At 37.0% G+C, this 21,704-nt stretch overlaps 1 protein-coding gene across 5 annotated transcripts in view; it reads right to left on the bottom strand.

Moving 5' to 3' along the window:
• The window catches only part of LANCL1 (LanC like glutathione S-transferase 1), a 53,324-nt gene that overhangs the window by 7,965 nt on the left and 23,655 nt on the right, over positions 1-21,704 (bottom strand). For all 5 annotated transcript variants that reach the window (XM_069075219.1, XM_069075222.1, XM_069075218.1 and 2 more), the window contains exons 4-6: positions 16,061-16,268; positions 4,819-4,954; positions 4,110-4,256 (exon numbers count right to left, since the gene is read on the bottom strand). In XM_069075219.1, coding sequence (XP_068931320.1) covers positions 4,110-4,256; positions 4,819-4,954; positions 16,061-16,268 — 491 coding nt within the window. The remainder of the gene's footprint in view (positions 1-4,109; positions 4,257-4,818; positions 4,955-16,060; positions 16,269-21,704) is intronic.

Here is a 21,704-nt window from a genome sequence, read left to right as displayed (position 1 = left end):
TGAATCTCTTCAATTTTACATTAATTGGTTTCCTAACTTATGTGATACATTTGGAAAACTTATTTTAGTTCTTGGGTAAAGAACTTCTAGGAAGTGAGGAATCTGCACATTGTTTCTGAAATTATTAGGAGAAATACCATTTTCTAGTTATTGGAATTATACTTTAGCTTAAAGTTGTTTTCAACTGCCTAGAGAGACTTATATAAACTAGTGTGGAGTGAGAAGAGTAGAGCCAGGAGAAATCTGTACACAATCACTGACACAACGTATGTGTGATGACTAACTTCAATAGACTGGGCTCCTCTCAGCAATGTAAGGTTATAAGACAAGTCCAAAAGCCTCATGATCCAAAGAGATAGCCACATCCAGAGAAAGAGATGTGGAAAACTACTTGCTGTGTTTCTTTTTCTTGTTTTGTTGTGTTTCCTCTTTCCCACTGATCATTCTATCAGTTATAATCCTTCTTTACAACCTAATGATTAATGTGAAGATATTTGTAGATCCTATATGAGTGCATGCTGCCATGATGGGGGTGTAGGGAGAAAATTTGAAACTCAAGGGACTATGGAACTGAATGTTGTAAACTACAAATAAACACATCAATTTAAGAAAAAAAAAAGAATCAAAACATTTTGAATAGTTAACAATCTGAAAATGGAAAAATCAATGCTTGAATCACAGTTAAGTTAGCAAAAGGACTCGAGTACCTGAACATCTATTTTTCTGTGTCAGTGTGAGGTCAACTGATACATTCTGTTTTGTGTGACACATAAACCCAAGTCTCATATAGAAAGTTTTAAAGAAGTATATTCTTCTTTCTTGAAGAAGGTTTATGGGCCTTTATCTACCTCTGTAAATAGAGGCCACAAGAACAAATGCCAGGAAAAAAAATGATACTTTACATCCAAATAGGCATTCATAATACTTTAGGAATTTCTAAATTAAGAGGCAGAGGAAATTTACTATACACTTGAAAAATCCATTCTTAGATATCTAAGGAAATATTTGCATTCAACAGCATAAACAACCTTCTAATGATTTGCTTCACTGAAGGGCTGTGCTGGACTTGACTTTATTATATTCTATTCTGCTACCTAATCTGTTGGAATTCTTTCTTGTGCATTACTAGTTGAAACAATATACTCCACTATGACATAGGGCACTTGTGGATGGGCATTATCTTTGCTAAAATATTTTATCTTTAACCATAAAACCCTCAACTGTACAAGAACACCAACCAGTGACAAACTCTAATTAAAGAAAGTTATGCAACTCACAGAGAAGTCAGTCAATAGCATTTATTAAGAACCTATTATGTGCTAGGAACTGGTCTAATCTTTGGGAATACCAAGAAAGGTAAAAAAGTCACTGGTCTTAAGGAAGGACTGTATAATGGGAGAATCCTTATATAAAATCCTCTTCTTCACATTCCATATGATTTCTATTTGTGCCAAGTTTATCTTACTTAGGGAGGTATCCCCAAATGGCATTAGGTTCTGAGACTTATTACACATATAAAATTTAACTTTTTTTTAAGTGAGTACACAACATCCATCCAATGCCCCTTAAGGTTTGTTATCTGACATTATACTCAAGTAACATGTGCTCATTTGTTTTACATTGATTTTCTTCTTCCTGCAGGGTTTGTTTCAAGAGATTGTCCCTTATAATGAGAAACGATTTTCTCTATTCAAGACATTCACCAAAACAAGTGAATGCTATAGCAGAAGCATTTAACATTTTCAGCTTTCATAGTGCTGAGGAAGTTATATACATTGACATTATTTTGGTGACCTATCAAATTAAAGGTACAGTGCTTCATATGCTACATGCCTATTACACAATACATACATACTTACACATGCAAACACACTCATAATCCACACAAATATTGCATATGTGGAATATATAGGTTTTTATATATACATATGCATGTTATACAATACATAGTAATCTAAACCATGATTTCATCAGTGTAGAATAAAGAAATTTAGGCAATTCTTTGATGTAGAAATTTTCTCCATCAATACAAATGACAATTCCTCAGGGCACCAAGAGTTTAAATGGCTTGTCCTATGGTCAACGAACTATGTGTCAGAGGGAGCACTTGAATGTAGGTGTTCCAGAGTCCAAGGCCAGACCTCTATTCATTATAATATTGTTTCTTTCCTTATCTTTAATTAGTTTAAGTATTTACATGAAAAAAAACTCACCTTAATATATCTAGAATAATTTATTGGCATTAATGTGACACAGGGCCAATGAGAACATTAAATGAGTATAATGGGCTTCTCAGAAACAGTACAGGCACAAAGTTGTCCCGATCAACCTCATTTGTCTTTCATATTGTCATTTTACAACCAAGCCCTATACTAACATGTATGGAATAATGACTTTAGAGTTCTAAATGCCTGTCCATCTCAGCCAGTTGAAGCTTTTGCTCCCTACACATGTTATTAAATAACACGGATGTGAAATACTTTATATAGTTCATTATTAAATAATACAAAAAGATGAGAAATAGTTTACATAAATAGTTCACTGAAAAGGGAGATGCCTTTATCAGGCATCCAGTTAAGTATTCCAACTAGCTGCTCCAAATATAAAAGAAAAGGAAAAAAAGGATGTTCAAAACATTTTCCAAGTTCTGCAAGTTCAAGACACTATTTCACTAGCTGTCTTACTCTGATGGTTTCTTGAAGAAGGGAAAGGGAGGTGTTTGTCTCTTGATCCCCAAGTCTCCAGCTCTTTCATTCTACAAAGCTAGGGCACCATCATTTTTCTGTTGTGCTTTGTTTTTGGAGAGGGGCAGGGGTGGCTGTGGATTCTACTTTATCCAGCTGAAAACTGCAGGATTGTGAGAAATGATAGATAAACCTCTTCTCTCAACGGATCTTAAACCAAAGGTTAAGAAGGTTCTTGAGAAAGAGAGGCCTAGCTCCTTGTCAGATACTCTCTCACTAAGATGTCATTAAGATTTGTTTTTAGCTCTCTAATTCAGTCTCTGCAAATGCCCTGAAGAGAGTCCATCCACTGCTGCTTCTTGTCCATGATTACTATCGCTCCCCTCAGCATAGTTTATGCTCTGCCATGCAGATAAACCCGCCAGCTGTAAACCTCAGGATTCCCTCTGATGACTAGGGAGTTTGAAGAATGTTTGCTAATCTAAGTAGTACTACCTAATCTAGCCCAGCTTGATCTCCACACTTCCTTATTTATAACCTCAGGTGTCTGTAAAGGACAAATAAAGTAACAAAAATTCTCATGTTCTTTGATTCAGAGATTCCATTACTGGACTTTTACCAAAGTAGGCGCCCAATAGGAACAAAGTCTCGATATTCACAATATTCATACTTAAATAGCATCACTTTTTGTGACAGTAAAGATTCCTTTAACTAGGACTAGGTAAACAAATTGAGGTATATAAATATAATCAAATATTACTATATTGTAAGAAATTGTCAATGTGATAAATACACTAGCATGGAAAGATGTTTATGAACTGATGCAGAATGAAGTCAATAGAGTCAAGGAAACAATATACAGAATGACGAAAACAGAACAACCATATACACAAAAAGACTCAAAAGTGAGTGCTGCACAATTATACTGAACACGCATGGTTCAAAAGAAGGGATAGAAGAAGATGCTTCTCACCTAATCTTGCAGAGGTTCACAGATATTGTACATAGTATACATTTTCAGACATTTTTAATGTATTGATGGGTTAGGCTGATGTTCCCCCTGCTGTTTTTTCTTTTTTTAGTCTAAATACTATTTGTTACTTAAGATAACCTGCTGGGAAGGGGAGAGGGAAGGATGCTGGAGGAAAACTATCAACAAAAGATAGCAACAAAAATTTATTAAAATAATAAATAAAATGGTAAGTAAAAGCAATGGCATTTACTTCTTTTGGTGAATGTCTTAAATGCAAGAAATAGTTTTTCATTATAAGGCATAACCCTTTAAAATGGAACTCACTGCCCTATTGTCTCCAATCATATTTCTCCCAAAGTCATGCTTTCATGGAACCAATGAACTTATGCTGCTAATCAAGGTCTGCAAAACTGGGAAAACAACTTGAGAATTCTTAATTTAATCATTCCTACCTGCATCAAGAAGTAGTAAATACCTGCCAGTCCATGGGCAGCCCCTACATAATATTCTTGATACCATTCATACATCAGTGGTGTCTTTGAAATGAAGTTTCTCTTTCTGGCAAGAGTCTCACCTGATGATATTACCATATCACAAACCTGTAGGGGGGGAACCAAGCATGAATAACTGAAACATCAGAATAAAAATATCCTGGCATGGGATAAGGAGCTTATCTTGTTAAGAAGTATGGGAGAACTAGGGACACAGACAATAGTCTCTCTCTATATATATTATTACAATTTTGCGCATGAAAGCATTTATAGCTCTTTTCTGAAAACAAAAGTAAAGGTTCCTGAAGGCTTTCTGGTAACAAATTATTTGTTAGAAGAAAATAATATTTATATAAAGAAGATCTTCATGTGGAAGGAACCATCTGACTAATTCTCCACTGAAAGGGGATAAAAGCTCTTTAATTAACAGTTTGTCACTTGGCATCTCTACATAAGAGGGTCTCTAATAGCTCTTAGTGTCATGTTGTGTTTCTTGAATGGATCTAAATTTCAGAAACCACACATAATCCTACTATCTCATAAAACCTTGAGGTACGGAGCAGAAACAAAGCCATATTTTAGAAGAAAAGTGAGCAGGAAGACCTCATCAAGAGCATTAAGAAAAACTTTTAAAAACCCCATATACAGAGAATGGTGGAGAACAGAGTACCTGCTGAATATGGTGCTGAGGTATCTTTTCTTGTCCAAAGTACTTGTTCACAAAAAGCAAAGCATAAATGTAGCCCATTCGTCCATAGAGCATTTCATCAGGAACTCGGGAGTCAAGCTTATTCAAGTGGAGAAGGCTGAAAACAAAAGGATACATGAAAGGGAACTGGGTGGAATATAAAGGTAGACATGTAAATAGAACTCTTTCTTCAATTAGTCCTGCCTGGGCTTTCAAGGAAGAGAGATATAGCTACACACACCTTAAGCTAACCACAATGTTCATGAATTGAATACAAACAGCAAGCAGAATACAGAGGTATGCAAAAAGTATACAAGGAGATGCCTCACCACCAGTCTTCATCAGGCTCTAGGAAATGAAGTCACATGTAACTGTTAACAAGAAACTGGCTCCGCAGGCCAAGAAAGAGGTAGCATGGCAAAGTGGATAGAGAGTCAGTCTTAACAAAGTCTAGGTTCAAGTCCTGCCTTATCTAAAAGAGGTAACTCTCTTAAGGCTGTGCAATGCAGAGAAGTTGCTGATATGCATTGGCAGAGGGATTTTCCTTATTATGTCATTGAAATAACAGAGCCATTTCCCATACCTCTTATGGCTTTTGTCCTCTGTTCTCAGAGAGGACCATGTTGGAGTCAAGGTACTGTATCCAACTGTGGAAGGCTCTACCACAGGTCGGGCACAAATAGTCCACAAGAAAATTTGGAATGGAGATGTCTCCAGATTTGTGCATCTCATGTTTCCTTTGAGCTATTACAGTTCTGCTTTGCTCAGAGAGCACAGTACTTTCTTCGATGTGAGCATGTCATGCTGGGGCATCGTATGTTAGTGCTACCAATGTCTCAAATCAATTCCAAGTTCTTCAGAGAGACTTTGAGTGTCTTTATACTGCTTCTTCTGACCTCCACGTGCTTACATGCCTTGTGCAAGTTTTCCATAAAATAGCCTTTTAGGCAGATGTATGTTTGCTGTTCAAACAACATGGCCAGCCCAGAGGAGTTGAGTTCTCCACAACAAAGTATGAATACGTGCCAGTTCAGGTCAAGAAAGGACCTCAGTGTCCTTGCCAGATGATTTTCAGAATCTTTCTAAAACAATGTAAATGAAAGTGATTGTTTCCTAGCATGGCACTGGTATACTGTCCAGGTTTCACAGGCAGATCACAATGAGGTCAGCACAACAGCTCTGTAGTCCTTCAATTTGATAGGCAGTCTAATACCTCTCCTCTCCCATACTTTCCTTCAGAGCCTTCCAAACACTAAGTTAGCTATAGAAACGCATGCATCAACCTCACCATCTATGTGTACATACAAACACAACATCCATTATCTAGGAGTACATCCCCAGAAAGTATACTCAAGGTAAGAGAATGTATCCACAGCATTCAAAATTTCTCCATCTACTGTAACCAATGGCTCCACTTATGGATGGTACAATGCCGACCAGTGGAGAACCTCTGTTTTCTTGGCGTTAAATGTTAGCTCAAAATTAGCACAAGCAGCAGAGAACTGATCCATACTTGGTTGTATCTCATTATCAGAGACTGCATTGAGTGCATGATCATCTATAAAAAAAAGTTATACATCAATTCTCCATCCACTTTAGTCTTGACTTATATTCTTTTTAAATTAAAATTTTACCATCAGTGAAGCAGCTGACCTTGATGCCATTGTCGTCCTTATTGAAGGCAACATTGCTGAAATCATCATGCTAAAAACCATGTAAGTATACAGTCCTGCTTTCACTCTACTGGTGATGGGGAAAGTACAAAGACATGATCCATTGCTCAGAAGCCATGAAAACATTTTATCACAAAAGTAATGTACAATACTGATGAATTTCTTCAGGCAACCAAATTTTGCCATGATTTTCCACAAGCTCTCATGACTGACAGTGTCAAAAGCTTTGGTTAGATAAATGAATGTTGGGTACAGACCTCTGTTCTGCTCCTAGCATTTCTTCTGGAATTGTCAGGCAGTAACCACCATATCAACTGTCCTTGGCCCTTTCTGAAGCCACAGGGGCTCTTAGGTAGATGACCATCTTCCAGGTGAAGAATCCACCCACTGAGTAGGTGAATCTTGCCAGCAATGATTAAAAGAGAAAGCCCAATGTGACTATCATAGGGCAATCTATTTCCTTGACCTTTATAGAGATGGACAACAGAGGCACTCTTGAACTCCTGGGGTATAACCTCCCCTTGCCTCATAATATTAAAGATTTCATTTAGCTTTTTAGTGGGCAGTAGACCCCCTGCCTTGTAATTCTCAGTTGGAACAGAATCAGCACCAGGCACTTTGCCACATGAGATAAGCCTAATAGCATTCAAAAACCTCTTCTTCAGTGGGAAGTTTGGCTAGAGAGGAAGTGACTTCAACCTGAGCTATATGGTCAATGTCTTCAGTACTGATTGATAAAGGTCTGTTGAGAACATTATGGAAGGGTTTAGCCCACATCTCTAAGATCATGTCCCTTTCATTAATCAACGTGGCTCTATCAGCACTGAATAGTTCAGATGCACCACAGGTCTTTGACCCATAAGGCATCATAAAAACTCTTTGGATTGTTACTATCAGAGAAATACTAAATTTCATCTGTCTTCTTACTGAAGCCAAGAATCCTGCATCTCCCTAAGCTTTGCTTGCACTTTACTTTTGATGGACTTAAATGCTTCTTTCTTAGAGATGAAGGAGCTATCCCATCGGTAAATCCTATGGAGTTCTCGTTTTTTGTTTAGCAGCTCCTGAACCTCCCCACCATTTTTGTCAAACCAATCTTGATGTCTGCAAGTTTTCTGGCCCAAACAAGTAAATGCGATGCTATACACCAAATCTCTGAAAGCCCTCACTCCTTTCCTGTCCCACTTTTGCCAACTATGCATTGGCTTCGTTTTCTCTCCAACTTAGGAACAAACTGTTCATGCTCAGAAAAGCACTCTAATCTGTTGACATCATCATCTTGCCTTGGGGCCATCTTTTTTGTTGAGTGGGAATGTTCAGCATGGAGAGGATAAACCTATCATTAGTCAAGCACCCTGTGCACCTTGTCTTTGTGACTCACATCCTGTCTGTCTCTTCTCCTTAGAATGACATAGCCCTATTATATGCCAATGTTTGCTGTGAGGGTGGATCTATGAAGTTTTATTGTTGTTTAGGTAAATAGAAGATAGTGCTGGTGATGAGGTCATGAGTTGCAAAGTCTTCAGTGGTATGTGTCTGTTGCTGTTTCCTACTCCATTCCTCTCAAGGACTCTCTGTCTGTGCCTACTCTGGTGTTAAAGTCACCCAGAATCACAAATATGTCATCTTTCATCACACTGATGATGGTTACCTGGTCTTCATAAATTTTTTCTTTGAGTTCATCAGGGTTTATAAGTTATGGTGGGAGCATACGAACTGATGATGGTGGTGTGGTACTTTCCTGCAAATAAATGGCAATTGCATTGTCATGAGTCTGTTGTTCACTTCTTTTGGGAGAAACAGAAGATGGTCTATGGCTGTAATGTAGGGCATATGTAGTTTTATAGTAAGGTAGACAAAGAGAAGTGAAGTACTACCAATGAACAAATTCAGGAAAAGCATACCCCAGATGCCTTTGAATACACCAATCATTAATAGGTGCAAAAAGAAAAGCACAGGGGTTGCAAGAGTTCCTTGGTGTCAGGGACTACATGTATAGAGCTTTCCATCATTCTGGCTGCTTCTATCTGTCTTTCTCTTCTCATTCTGGGGGAACAAGCCTAATTTAATTGGCCTATGTGACTCTGAAAATGCTATTTTAAAAAAAATGTGTCCTTGGTGTACATTCTAAAGATGAGGATGCCTTAAAATGAATTACTTTTGATATTTCAGTAATTAACTTCCCGCCTAGATGGAGTTAATTACCGTATAAGTTGGATTTTTCTTACACTGAACTATACATTTGTGTTTTATTAAGGTTCCAGGGTACTTTCCTATTTCAATTGTCATTTGAGTAACATATATATATATATTAAAAGCACTTTGATGTCATAATAAAACTCTAATAACAATATGCGCTATTTTATTTTGTAAGCAATTTCATATCCCCAATCTTTATAAAAAGCAGACCACTGCTATCCTTAGTTAATTACGAAAATGGCCTTAGGTAAGGGCTACATGAGGGGTTTGGGCTATATGACTTCTCAAGTTCCTTGTAGCTCTAAATCTATGCTCCTAGATGCAAAAAACCTATGCTTCAATTTCCAAGTAAAATGGATATAGCAGAATCCATATTAGAACTTCAAAAATGAAAAAAAAATATTATGCTGTTAGATTCAAAAGACCTTGATACTTCTCAAACACTGTTTTCTGAATTGAGAAAATTGAGTTCCAAAAACATTGCTTTAGAAACACTGCTTGCCCTGTGGGATGGTAAAACTTCTTAGAGAAAAGAATTAATAGAGAAATTGGTTCATACTAAATTAAAAGAAAAAGTACCAAGGCTGAATGGTTATAAAGAAGAATCGAACTTACTAACATTCCAAACAAGTTGTATGCTAATATTGACACCTAATATTATAAAGCATTTTAAAGTTCACAAAGTGCTTCATGTATATTATCTCATTTGATTCTCATATCCACTTTTTGAGGTAGTAGCTATCATACCCCCTTCTAGAGGTGAGGAGATTGTGGCCGAGAAGTTAAGTAACTTGTCCAGGGTCACATAGCTAGTCAATATCTGGACAGAATACAAATCCAGAAGTTCCAGATTCTAAGACTACTACTCTATCCAATATATGACCTGCTAAAACAGAATAAATTGATTTGAATAAGCTAAAGTTTTTTTTTTTTCAAATATAAGGACTGGCCTATTGTGATACTTGAACACTTGCAGTAGTTCAATCTATTTGAAGATTGTGTTGTGGTGTTGTTGCTGTTCTGTCATTTTTCAGTCATGCCCAATTCTTCTGATCCCCTGTGGGGTTTTCTTGGCAAAGATGAGAGTGTTTTGCTATTTCCTTCTCCAGCTCACTTGATAAATGAGGAAACAGAGACAAATAGGGTCAAATGACTTGTCCAGGGTCACACATCTAGGAAGTATCTGAGGCCAGATTTGAACTCAGAGAGATGAGTCTTCCTGGCTCCAGGCCCAGTGCTCTATCCACTGTGTTCCATCCACTTCATCTATAAATAGGACTTAAGTAAAAATGAAAGAGAGTGTCCCATTATTTCAATGGTAAGATGACCAACAACTCTTCATTCATATTTTTAGTCTAAACTTTGATGGGGAAAAACCACCACCCTTTTGTCTGTAGCTATTATGACAAGGTAAGTATCTTAAATTTATTTTATTTTTTTGCTTTTTGGAGGGCAATTGGGATTAAGTGACTTGCCCAGGGTCACATGGCTAGTTTTTGTGTTAAGTGTCCGAGGCTGGATCTGAATCCAGGTCCTACTGACTCCAGGGCTGGTGCTCTATTCACTGTGCCACCTAGCCTCCCCTCAAGGTAAATATCTTTCTTTCCAGATTTAAACCAACTGTGCAATTTAAAAAATCCTATTTCCTCTAGTCTTGTGTTCTTCTCCAGAAGAGTTGATAGTATGCCACTTTCTGAAGAACAGGGACATCATATGTATCTTTGAGGTGATTCCTGTTGCTGTTTCCAACTTATAAAAGGTAAATCTGACTCTACAAATCACAATATTGCAGAAATATTTCTTCTCAAAGCATAAGAGAGAATTAAAATAGGCAACATCAGCATTAGGTACTGAAAAAAGCACATCACTGGACAAGGCTTAGGAGTCTTATAGTTGGGGGGCGGAGTCAAGATGGTGGAGTAGAAACAGGACTTCTGCAGGGCTCTGGCTCTCACCTCTCTCACTTCCTCAAATTCATGTAAAAGGTGACTCTGAAGAAACTTTGGAGCTACAGAACCCACAAAATGACACAGAGAAGCTAACCTCCCACTGAGGACAGCCTGGCAGGTGGGCAGCAAGCGGCCAGCGCAGTGCTCTGGGATGTTTTAGCCCTAGGGTGGGCCTGACCAGCCCCCAGCTGGAGGGACTTCAGATCACAAGCAGCTGTGGTGGTTTCCAGAATTATCAACACACAGATGCTAAGGACACAGTGAGAGATGAGTGCAGTGTGGACTTTGGGATCCAGTAGTTGGGAGTGCGGTTGGCCTCTGACCCCCGGGGTGAGAAGCCGCTGAGGGGCCGCTGCTGCCACCATGTGGCAACTTCAGCTCCTGGTCTGCAGTTTGTAGGGGGACCAAGCAACAAGTCTGAAGGGTGATCGCTCTTGCTTTAACCTGCTTGGATCTGGACTGCGGTCTAGGGTGCATGACCAGCTTGCCAGAGTGTGTGGAGGCTTCAGAGAGAGCGAACCCAACTAATACCTTCAGCAGCTGAGAAAACCCCAGTGTTTGGGACGAAGCTCCCCTGTCTGTCCACAGCAGAGTCCTACTGTGCCAAAAAGCCCAAAAGTCAAGTAATTGAGTGGCAACATGAGAAAATGAGGGAAGCAAAGTAAACAGAGCAACCCAACTTTGCACTCCTATTTTGGGGACAGAAAAGATCAAAGCACGGAGCAGGGGGAAGACAGTGAAGTCAGAACTTCTGTACCAAAAGCTTTCAAGAAAAATACAAGCTGGTTATAGGACAAAGAGGCCCTTAAGAAGAATTGTGAAAATCAAATAAGAGTAGTCTTGCAAATTTGCCACTAATTAGCAGTAATTCTGGAAAAGGTATTTATCCTCTCTAAATCCTCAGTTTTCTTACCTATAAATTAAAGGATAAATTTAGGTGATTTATATTGTTCCTTCTTGGTTAAAGACTCCCATTTTGTATTTCATGGATTCCTCCTATTTATACTCAGCGATTGTTCTAAGTCATGCATTTCTATGATGCCATTTCTCATGATGGCATCGTTGTTGGTTAAGAGTGAAACTAGAAGAGCTACGAAGACAGAAACATCAAAAAGATATGCACAGATAGGATTCTAGCACCAAGATCACCTAAGGTGAGATTTGAAAGTCTTTAACATATTTTTGTTGTGTATATGAAAATGGAGATGTAATTTTAACAAGTATTTGAGAGTAAACTTGAAAAATATTTTATTGGGCATGTTTAAAAATAGGATTGATTATATTCCCATTAAAAACTTTGGTGTAATGCCTTTTAAAACAATCTCTAAGTGAGCCAAGGTCACACAGGGCCTGATGGTACAGCTGTATGGAGAAGCCAATAAATAGGCTACTCAAGGAAATCAGTCATTTGAAATATTTCATATGAACTCTAAGGCAGTCATGATTAACAGTGGGACTTATTCTGTCTGCAGAAAAACATGGCACCAAATTTAGCTGCCAAGCCAAATATTTATATTTTGCATGTATACAATCCTTTTGTAGCTGTTACTAGGCACTGGCACCTAAGGTGTTTTTATTCCTTTGTCTCAGAACTTCACATGAATTTTTTTGGTGCTAATTTTACCCCAAGAGCAGTTAAGTAAGCCAAATGGACTCAGTCCAAACATTTCATAAAATTACATTTTTTCCCCCTACTAGCTCCATAGAACCAAGTCCCTTATAAAAATATGGATTATTTTTCATAAAATGTTAACAGATCACTTACAAAAAAAATCTAGCAGTTTTGTTGCAAGACAAGTTTTAAGATATAAACAATGTAATAAGAAAAAATTGGCATTTTTCAGCTTTATAAAAATGTGAAACCTTCCCTCTGTGAGTAGTTCTAGGTTTTCTTGTATCTGTTAATTCAGTAATACTTAAAGCTTTTTTAAAACAATATTTTATTTCACCCCAATTACATATAAAAACAATTTTTAACATTCACTTTTTTTTTAAGGTTTTGAGTTCCACATTCTATCCTTTCCCTTACATACGTCTGAGGTGATGAGCGATCTCATCTAAGTTATGCATATGCAATCAGGTAAAACATTTCCAAATTATTCTGAATACTTTTAAGGTAAAATCTACTTATCAATTATAAGCTAATGGAAATTCATGTTCCATGATAAAGATGTGATAAGAGATACTTTTAAAATAGAAAATGTGGTGCAGCGGAAGGATAATTGGATTTGGAGTAGAGAATTCAAGTTCCAATGCTAGATATTGTAACCTTAGACAATTCATGTGTCTCTGAGCTCAATTTTCCTCATCTAAAATTAGTGAGTGGGGAGATGGACTAGGTGATCCCTACTAAGGTTTCTTCCAGCTCTATCACTATGACTCTATGATAATACTGCATAGAATTACAAAGGAAAATAACATATAGTTGCAAAGTTTCAGCGAGTATGAAAATATATAAAAAAAGAAAAAACAAAATCCCCAAACCAAATGTACTGCAGAGGAATGATTCCAATAATTCAGCTTACTTCCTATTTTACCAACATAAATTATCAAATTGTGAAGAAAGACTTCAATGAAGCTTTGTGTCAACTTTTCAATTGCTACTCTTTTCCCTCAGAAAAATTTTCCAAAGCCTGTTGTTTTCCAGGGCTGTCAGCTTAATAACAGCCAATAGGTGGCAGTGCAGAATTAAAATTCTGACTAGCATGAAGCCAAACTTGGCTGCCTTATGAAGAAAGTTCAACAAAGAAGTGAATCTTCTCTAAATACTTTATAATAAAGAATAGTATCCCATTAAAATTATACTGTACAGTTTTGGAGAAAACAGCTATTTCATACTTGTTGGGTTTGAATTCAAGTCACGAAAGCCATCAATTGGGTTCAATGATCATTAAAGGCAATGTTTTTCTTTTAACTGCATGTTTTATATTTTGCACAATGGTGATAAACTGAAGAGATAATGGAATTTATAAAACATAATGGATATTTTAAGTGTTTTGGAAACCTTAGAATCCAGGAGCAGATATTTGCTTCTCCATTTATTTGTTTTGAAATGCTGGTGGTATTGATTGTAACACAACGTTTTTTATTGCAGGGAATAAAGCAAAGAAATAGCACTGAAGGAAAAATAAAAGCATAAAACTAAACAATTTTGTTTGCCATCTCTCAGACATTTTTCAGAGCGACAAGTTGTTTGGGAGAAATTTTGTATTGTGCAACAAAATCATCTGGGCAAGTTTTTCCAAGAAATCTTTTTCAGACATATCACATACTATAAAGGAAATACCCTACTATCTTTTTTGTATAAAACCAGAAAGTAAAAGTTCTAGATCATCCTCAAAACTGCCTATAATAAATTATTTAAGAGTAAATCACTTCCCTTATTATAAAATGGGAATGTTTTGAAATCAATGGTTAGAGAGAGTTAGAATGGTAAAAATGGGCATAGTATAAACTAGGAATGTCTGATGCTGCTTATTACAACTTCTTTAAAGGAATATAAAGCTCCACCAGACCGATATTCATGTAGTATACCATGATAAGATTCTAGAATTCTGCACTCCCAAAAGGTCATTTCTTTAAAATACCTCATAAGGTTCTGGTTAGGGTGTAATGCTGGGAGTAGAAGCTACTCACTACACATAAGAGCTTGGGGGCTAAATTTATTTTATCAAAGGATTGTGTGTTATACTAGATGGGAAGCAAGAGAAAGCAAATGGGAGGTAACACAGACAAGGGAAGGGCAGAGGAGGAATTAGCTTGGCACATAAAGAGGAAAAAGTCAAGTTTTCTCTAGTTGCGATAAAAACATTAACATAAATGAGCACATCAAGTTCTGATGCTACTAGATTTGTGATGAAGTGATTTATGGCTTTGTTAATGAGAAGGAATTATACAGAATCCCTAATTTATTTTTCCAAATTACAAAGTCGTAAGAAACTGAGAAAAGAAAGCTACTACTACAGTGAATTATTTTCCTATCATATATCCACATATTGTACTCTTTTCTGAAGAAAAATGTTTAAAAAAAAGGGATGGATTAAAATTTTGATTAAAAAATGTTTATAGAGGCGTCCAGGTAGCACAGAGACTAAGAACACTGGCCCCAGAGTCGGGATGACCTGGGATCGAATAGAGACTCAGCCAGTTAGCACCACACCCAGAAATAACTGGCTGTGTAACCTTGAGCAAGTTACTTAACCCCGATTGCTTTAAAAAAAATGTTTATGACTATGGTGGTCAGGCTAAAATTGGAATATATGACATTGGCCTTCCCTCATTTAATTATTTTTTAATCTATAAGAGTCATCAAAAAATAGTTTCCAAAGGACTCTGAACTTGCTTAGCTGAAAATGACATAATTTGTTTCTGTTTTTCTGTTCCAACTTGCACTGGACACAGAACAGTATTCTTTGTTGATTAATACTAGGCAATCCAGCCTCAACATAGGAAAAAACGCTAACTTTAAGAGTAATAATCAGTGTTTCTTTACTGTGATTGCTAACATGGGTCAAACTTGCTGGTGAGGACCACACAGGGAGCTTCCCAACTGGACCAGGGGTCAAGATTTAGTTCTACTCCTAGCACTATCACTGAATTGCTGCTAAGCTTTGAGCATACTAATATGTAAAGGTTATGGGATTTAAAGATCTTCCATGCCCCATTGGACTTGCTGACATAGCAGGAAGGGGTGGGGCAAGAGGAAGCGGAAGCCAAGCGAGAGTTCCTGTGGTGGCTGGCAGTGGCGGCGATGGCGGCAGCAGCAGCAGAGGCAGCGGCAGTGGAAGTGCAAATCCCTTTTTGAGTCAGCCAGAATTTCTGCTAAGGACTCCTGCTGAGGACTGCCAGGGGCTGGAGCTTCTGGGAGCATGCTTCCTGGATGCTGGGTGGTTGCTGTGAGTGGGGAGAGGAGGACCTTTGCCTGAGGTAGCCTGTTCTGTTTTAAAGGCTTGAGAATGTGGGTGCTTTCTACTTTATCTACCTGTGCCAATTTCATAACTACTCTGATGGCTTTGACTTTCTGGTTTTGGGATTCAGTCTTTTGATATTTTAATAAATGTTCTCTCTTTATCCCCCATATAGAAAGCCTGATATATTTTGTGATAACTACATCAGCATATCTATAATTTCTGTAGGCATTGTGAATATTGCATTGCTGATATGGAATATCAAGATAACTTGCTATGAAACAGAAATTATAGCCCTAACCCCTAACTACAATAAGGGATTTGTGCATGGATTACTCAGATGATCATAACAGGGATACTGGAAGAAAAGGACTTTATATTATATATATGGTAATGTCAATAGAATATTCTTTATTCAACCATACTTACTCATGTAAAATCTGTGCATAATCATGTGATTATCTAGATAAGACAATCCTCCTCCAAAGAAACTTACCGAGTGATGCAGTCCTCTGATTGTTTCTCATTCCCCATCCTGTGGTACACCACAGCTCCCACTGCTAAAGGGCCAGCATCCCCACAAAGGAAGGTGATGGTGCGCTTGGTCAGGGAACATAAGCTCTTTTTAACGTATTCATGGGACATCTGTAGGTAGACTGGGTCTCCATACACATCATAGAGATGTAAGTACAGTAGAGCAATGCCTGGAAGGGAAATATTTGTTAAGGTAAAGATGGGTCAACTGATGCTGTCTTTTGGTGTGCTCTCTAACAGAGGCAGGTAGGTGGTGCTGGGCCTTGAGTCAGGCAGACTTGAGTTTGAATCCATCCTCAGACATTTAATAGCAGTGTGACTCCGGATAAATTACTTAACCTCAGTTCCCTCAACTGTAAAAGGAGGATATTAACAGCACTTACTTCACAGGGTTGTTGGAAGGATCACTTGTATAAAATTTGCAAAATGCTCAGCACAGTGCCTGACACATAATAGCAGCCACTATATAAATGTTTATTCTCACCCCTCCCTCATTCCCTTCCCTTATGCAAAACAGAATGCACCAACTAATTGTACATCCTTGCATCATCCTATCCATAGTCACTAGGTACACAAGTAATTCAATAAATATTACCAAATAACTGAATTAATAAATTGATTTGAATGACAGTAATGAATAAGAACTCAATTAAAATAATGTTCTATGGTTCACAAATAATTTTCCTCACGGCCAATCTGTAAGGTTGACAGTGTAAGTGATATTATCCTCACTTGATAAAGAAATCAAGATTAAGGGAGTTTAAGTAACTCGCCCCGAGTTTGAGTACTAATAAGTCCCACAGAATTTAGAACTCCTGGGTAACTGAGAAATCATCTTGCCCAATGCTTTCATTTTATAGATGAAGAAACTGAGGCCTAGAGATGTTAAGTATCTTGCCCAAGGTCACATAGTAAATAAGAGGCCGAGCTGGGAACTGAACCTATATTCAAGTGTCAGAGCTGAGGCTTGAACCTACCTTTTCTGACTCCAAGATCACTGCTCTTTGAATAGCAACAGGCTGCCCCCTCACTGAGAAAGGCAAAATTACTGATCTTTACAACACAGTAACTAGTGCAGCAACATTTTTTTCTCCTCTCTGGACCTGAAATTTCATCAGTGTAGCACACTCTAGGTGAGGAAATTCTCTTTACTAATGCATGTTGCCAACAGGCTTAAAGAGATGCCTGGGGGTACTGAGAGGTTAATTAATTTGCTTGCCATCAAACAGCCAGTATGTGTCAGAGGTGAGACTTGGACCGGTCTTCCTGAATCCAGTGCCAAATCTCTCTATACCATGCCATGCTACCTCTAAATTCCTTGTCAGTAATTCAACAGACAGCCCAACTCCATGAACAAATAATCAGGAATCTGTGAGCACAAAAAGAGAAATTAGCTTTATGCATAAGGAGGAAGAGCGCAGTTTATCTTTAGGGGAAGATTTTTTTTTTTCCATAAAAATAAAGAGAAATATTCTGCTCCCCTATCCTGTCTTCTTGTTTGCCATAGGCAGGGCTTTTAAGAAACACATAAAAGTTATTCCTTCTCTGGGAAGTATAACCTGCTTCCCCCAGCTCTCTTCTATAGGTGCTCAGTCACATCAACACCGACATCACAAAAGCTGTGTTGGTGACTGTCTCTCAGCCTTTCTCTACTTTTCCGTAGCCTCCTCTTGAAGACTGTCATACAAAACTGAAGAATCATCAGGATTCCCTTATTCCAAATACCTGTCACAGCAGGCAGAACCTCCCTTCTAAAGCCAACTGGTCTCACAGCAGACTCAAATAGTATAAAGTAGAGAACCTACTTGCCTGCAGCATTTCTAGAATTCTCATTTTTCTCCTTATGGTATACTTTCCATCTCATTAACCATTTCTAAGAAGACACAGGTTCTGTGTTTAAGTCTAAATTAATAGAGCCCATCTCTGTGCAGATTTCAATGCAGGAAGAACGCAGCCTACAAAATTACTTTCCACTGTACTGAGGCCAATTTTAAATTTAGATCGTTTTCTCATTTTGCATGGGTAATCTCCAAAGCTTCGTGCTACAGACAATTCAATTTCACATGTATATTGAGGACAAATTTCCATTTCCTGCCAAAGTTAATAACCTTGTCCATTCCTTCAAGGCAGCTCAATGTTAGTAATTCCACAAGCTGATGATCAGATGTACCAGTGCTTGGGGTTTGTATGTACAAGCACATGAAACTGTGTTTTGGTGTAGGAAAAAAAATCCTTTTCACAAGTAATCAATGTCAAGTGCTTCTCCTTGAATGAGGTCCTTAATAGGCTTTATCTCTATCCACCCAACTCATATGAGAGAGTGATAGGTTTTAAATTGTTACCTTTTCACTATGCAGGCAGCTTCTATTCCCACTGCTGTCTCAACTGTCCTAATTAAGTAATATAAGCACCAGGCAAGATAACTGACATGACTGAAGTCTAGGAAAATAAAAAGGGATTAAATACAAGCCTCATAATTGCTCCCTTCTACAGGCTTTTTCCATCTCATTTTCAGCAATTTCTTTGCCTCCAAAACATCAATTCTTTTTTTTTTTTTTAAAGAAACGAGCTATCTGAAAGCCCTAACTGGAAAATTTGGTATATTTTCTATAAAACACCCTAGATTATAATTTCTCAAATCTCTCCATGTTTAAAGTGAAACAGCACAACATACTGTTAAGAATTTACAGTTTAAGTATAGACAAATCTTCTGCCTCAAGACAGAAGCCAACCGGAGAGGGGGAGACACTAGAGGAGGCTTCTTCCGATTCTAGGATTCTATAAAAATGTCTAAGATAAACATTTCTATCTTTAGTTATACTTTTCTGTGTGCTTCACTTTCTATATTCTTAAAATAATGGCTCTTCTAATTCCTTCATTTTATTCATGAGATTAAAAAGCACTGAAACTTTAAAGTATTAAAAAATGCTTTAAACAAACAAAAGGGGAAAAGAGTTACCAGTTATATTGCTGCAAAGACTTTGTAAATGAAGTGGCCAGATCAGAAAATTACAAGGCCAGTAAGAAGCATGATAAACTGTAGTTATTTAATGTGCTGTTCTATTCCTCCCTACCACATTTTAACAGTATAAGAAGGTAAACAGAGGTTTTTAAATCATTCAATGTTTAAAAATCTTGCATGAGATGGCTTAAGCTTGATATGTATATTGTTCTGAGGACGAGGCTCTGTATACAAACATCATCACATTATTTCTATATAACTCAAAATTTCTAGACAGAAACAGCAAAGGATTTGAGGGTTGAAAAGCAGGCATCTTCTTAAGGCTGTACTGGGAAAACTTCAAGGTTTCATATTTCCATCTATCCAATCTATAGATGTACATTACTTCTGGACCCAGATAATGCCTTATAAAATCCTCACTTTCATGAGCAATAAATTTACTCCAAAATTAAGGAAAGAAAACCTATATTATATGTGGGTTACCTCCCTTTGCCCTGAGTTAAGAGTTAAACATTTATTTTACCTCAGGCTTTTGCCAGAAGCATGTTTCATTCAAGTTTACTGGTCAATGGACAAGCAAAAGGAAATTATTAAGATTTCTCAAGGAGACTAGAAAATGGTATTGTCCTTTTTTTTTGATGGCAAGAAGAAGGGAGAGAGGGAAGAGGGGTAGTGTTTATGAGACTAACCAAGCAGAATGCTAACTATTCAAGAAAGAAATGAAAAGCAGCAGGCATTTTACCTCTATAGCTTACCCTCAATGCCAAAAAAAAAAAAAAAAAAAAAAAGGTAAGGTTTCTTTGAATATTTTGATCCCAACTAGAAATTCCTATTTTGAGATGATCTCTGAAACTTTGTTATTTAGGGGCATTTATGTAAAATCAATAACCAAACTGTCACATAGCAACTTGTCAAATGTCTTGTTCAGTAAAATACAAGGGACCATAATTTCCTTATGCCCTTTGCATATGTAATTTGAAAGGTTTGTAAGGGACCTTCAAAAGGTAATTTAGTCTGGACCTTCACTTTAGAGATAAGGAAAAAGAAACACAGAATAAAGTGACTTATCCATGGCTACCTAAGTTCTAGACAGTAAATTCCCATTAACCAGAATGGTTGGGAAATGGAATAATCTGATGAATTTAACATCTGGTTAACTAAGTGTTAGCACATATAACACATGCAGTTTTTTTTTCACTTATTTTCAAGAATTAGAGACAGCATAGCACAGCAGAAAGCCTGCTGGATTTGGTGTTTGGTGTTAATTCACCCCTTACTTCATTCCAATGTCTTTTGTCTTTTACAACTCTAAATCTATGGTCCTAAAGAATAAAGTATATATAATATCCAAAGTGTACTGAACACAACTTTATCATTCTTTGATTCAGAAAATCCTTCAGGGCCTTGCAATACTGTAGGTCATCATTACAAACAACAATTTCACTGCAGAATACTATGGGAAAACTAGTAATTATTTGAACTTTTTGTGATTTGGATTTTAATAAAAGGGAGTTTAATATATGACATAGCATCATCAAAGAGCTTTAGCATGATGTTGTCCTTTATGTCGTATTTAACAGCATGGCTAAGAGGGAGTAAGGATTGAAAGTCTAACATAAATGAAAGTTGTGATGTTAAGAATATGAATGCTATGCTATTTTTCATGTTATTTCTTTCATTTTTTTCTTTTGAGTATCCTTGTACAAAATGACTAATATGAAAACATTTTAAATAATTGAACATGATTACTGTCTTGGGAAGGGGGAAATATAATTTGGAACTCAAAACTTTATATAAAAATTTTTTTAAAAAGAATATGAATGCTGCTGAAAATTCCATACCAGTTTCTTCTCCAAGTAAATGAATTTAACCACATAAATGCTTATAGTGACATTTACAATTAAGGATGCTCCTTGATTTTTTGCTACTGTTGGATATTCAGCTGTAGAAGCTTGAGTCAACATTGCTTTTCTAAAAATATATCTTGTATTAATGACATGATTATGTTTCACAGAGGCTGTCTTCTCTTTTGTGATTTTCTCTTTACACTAATACCATAAGTACTAACATTTCAGCAAGTACAAATGCTATTCTGACAGTGAATTACAGTGAAATGGCCTACTTGATTTCTGATTAATCAAGTTGTTCATTTCCCCTTAAGTTAATAATTACAAGGTCTGAATAGTAAAGACGCAGAATCACCTTCTCAGAGGAAATCTTAAACCTCTCACATTTGCTTTGGTTCACTGTAAGACACAGCTTTTCATCAAGGAAGCCTATATACTTTGCTAAACACTAAGAACAGACCAACAAATATTCTCAAACAAAACAATTGTCCTGCAACTTCATTCAGACTTAATCACATAAAAACAGATACTTATAAGATTACAGATTTAGGGCTGAAACTGGCCATAATGGTTATCTAGTCCAAAAGTGCCAAAAATGTAGGCTGGGCCACTTTTCAGATTAAAATATATAACAAAAAATTTTAAAATGCAATAGAATATAGGTAATGTTGATATGTAGCTTTCTAAGTCAAGGATCCTTATGGCCCCATTTCTATTTGAATTTGAATCCATACTATTCATTTTATAGATGAGGTAACTTACTTTACTTCTATTTAAATAAATAATCACATATCCCC

Source organism: Petaurus breviceps, unplaced genomic scaffold (genome assembly GCF_028583685.1).
Source record: "Petaurus breviceps papuanus isolate PSGF00001 unplaced genomic scaffold, PetGlider_PUasm1.0 90903, whole genome shotgun sequence".
NCBI lineage: Eukaryota > Metazoa > Chordata > Mammalia > Diprotodontia > Petauridae > Petaurus > Petaurus breviceps.
This window is presented reverse-complemented; position numbering and strand designations above follow the sequence as displayed.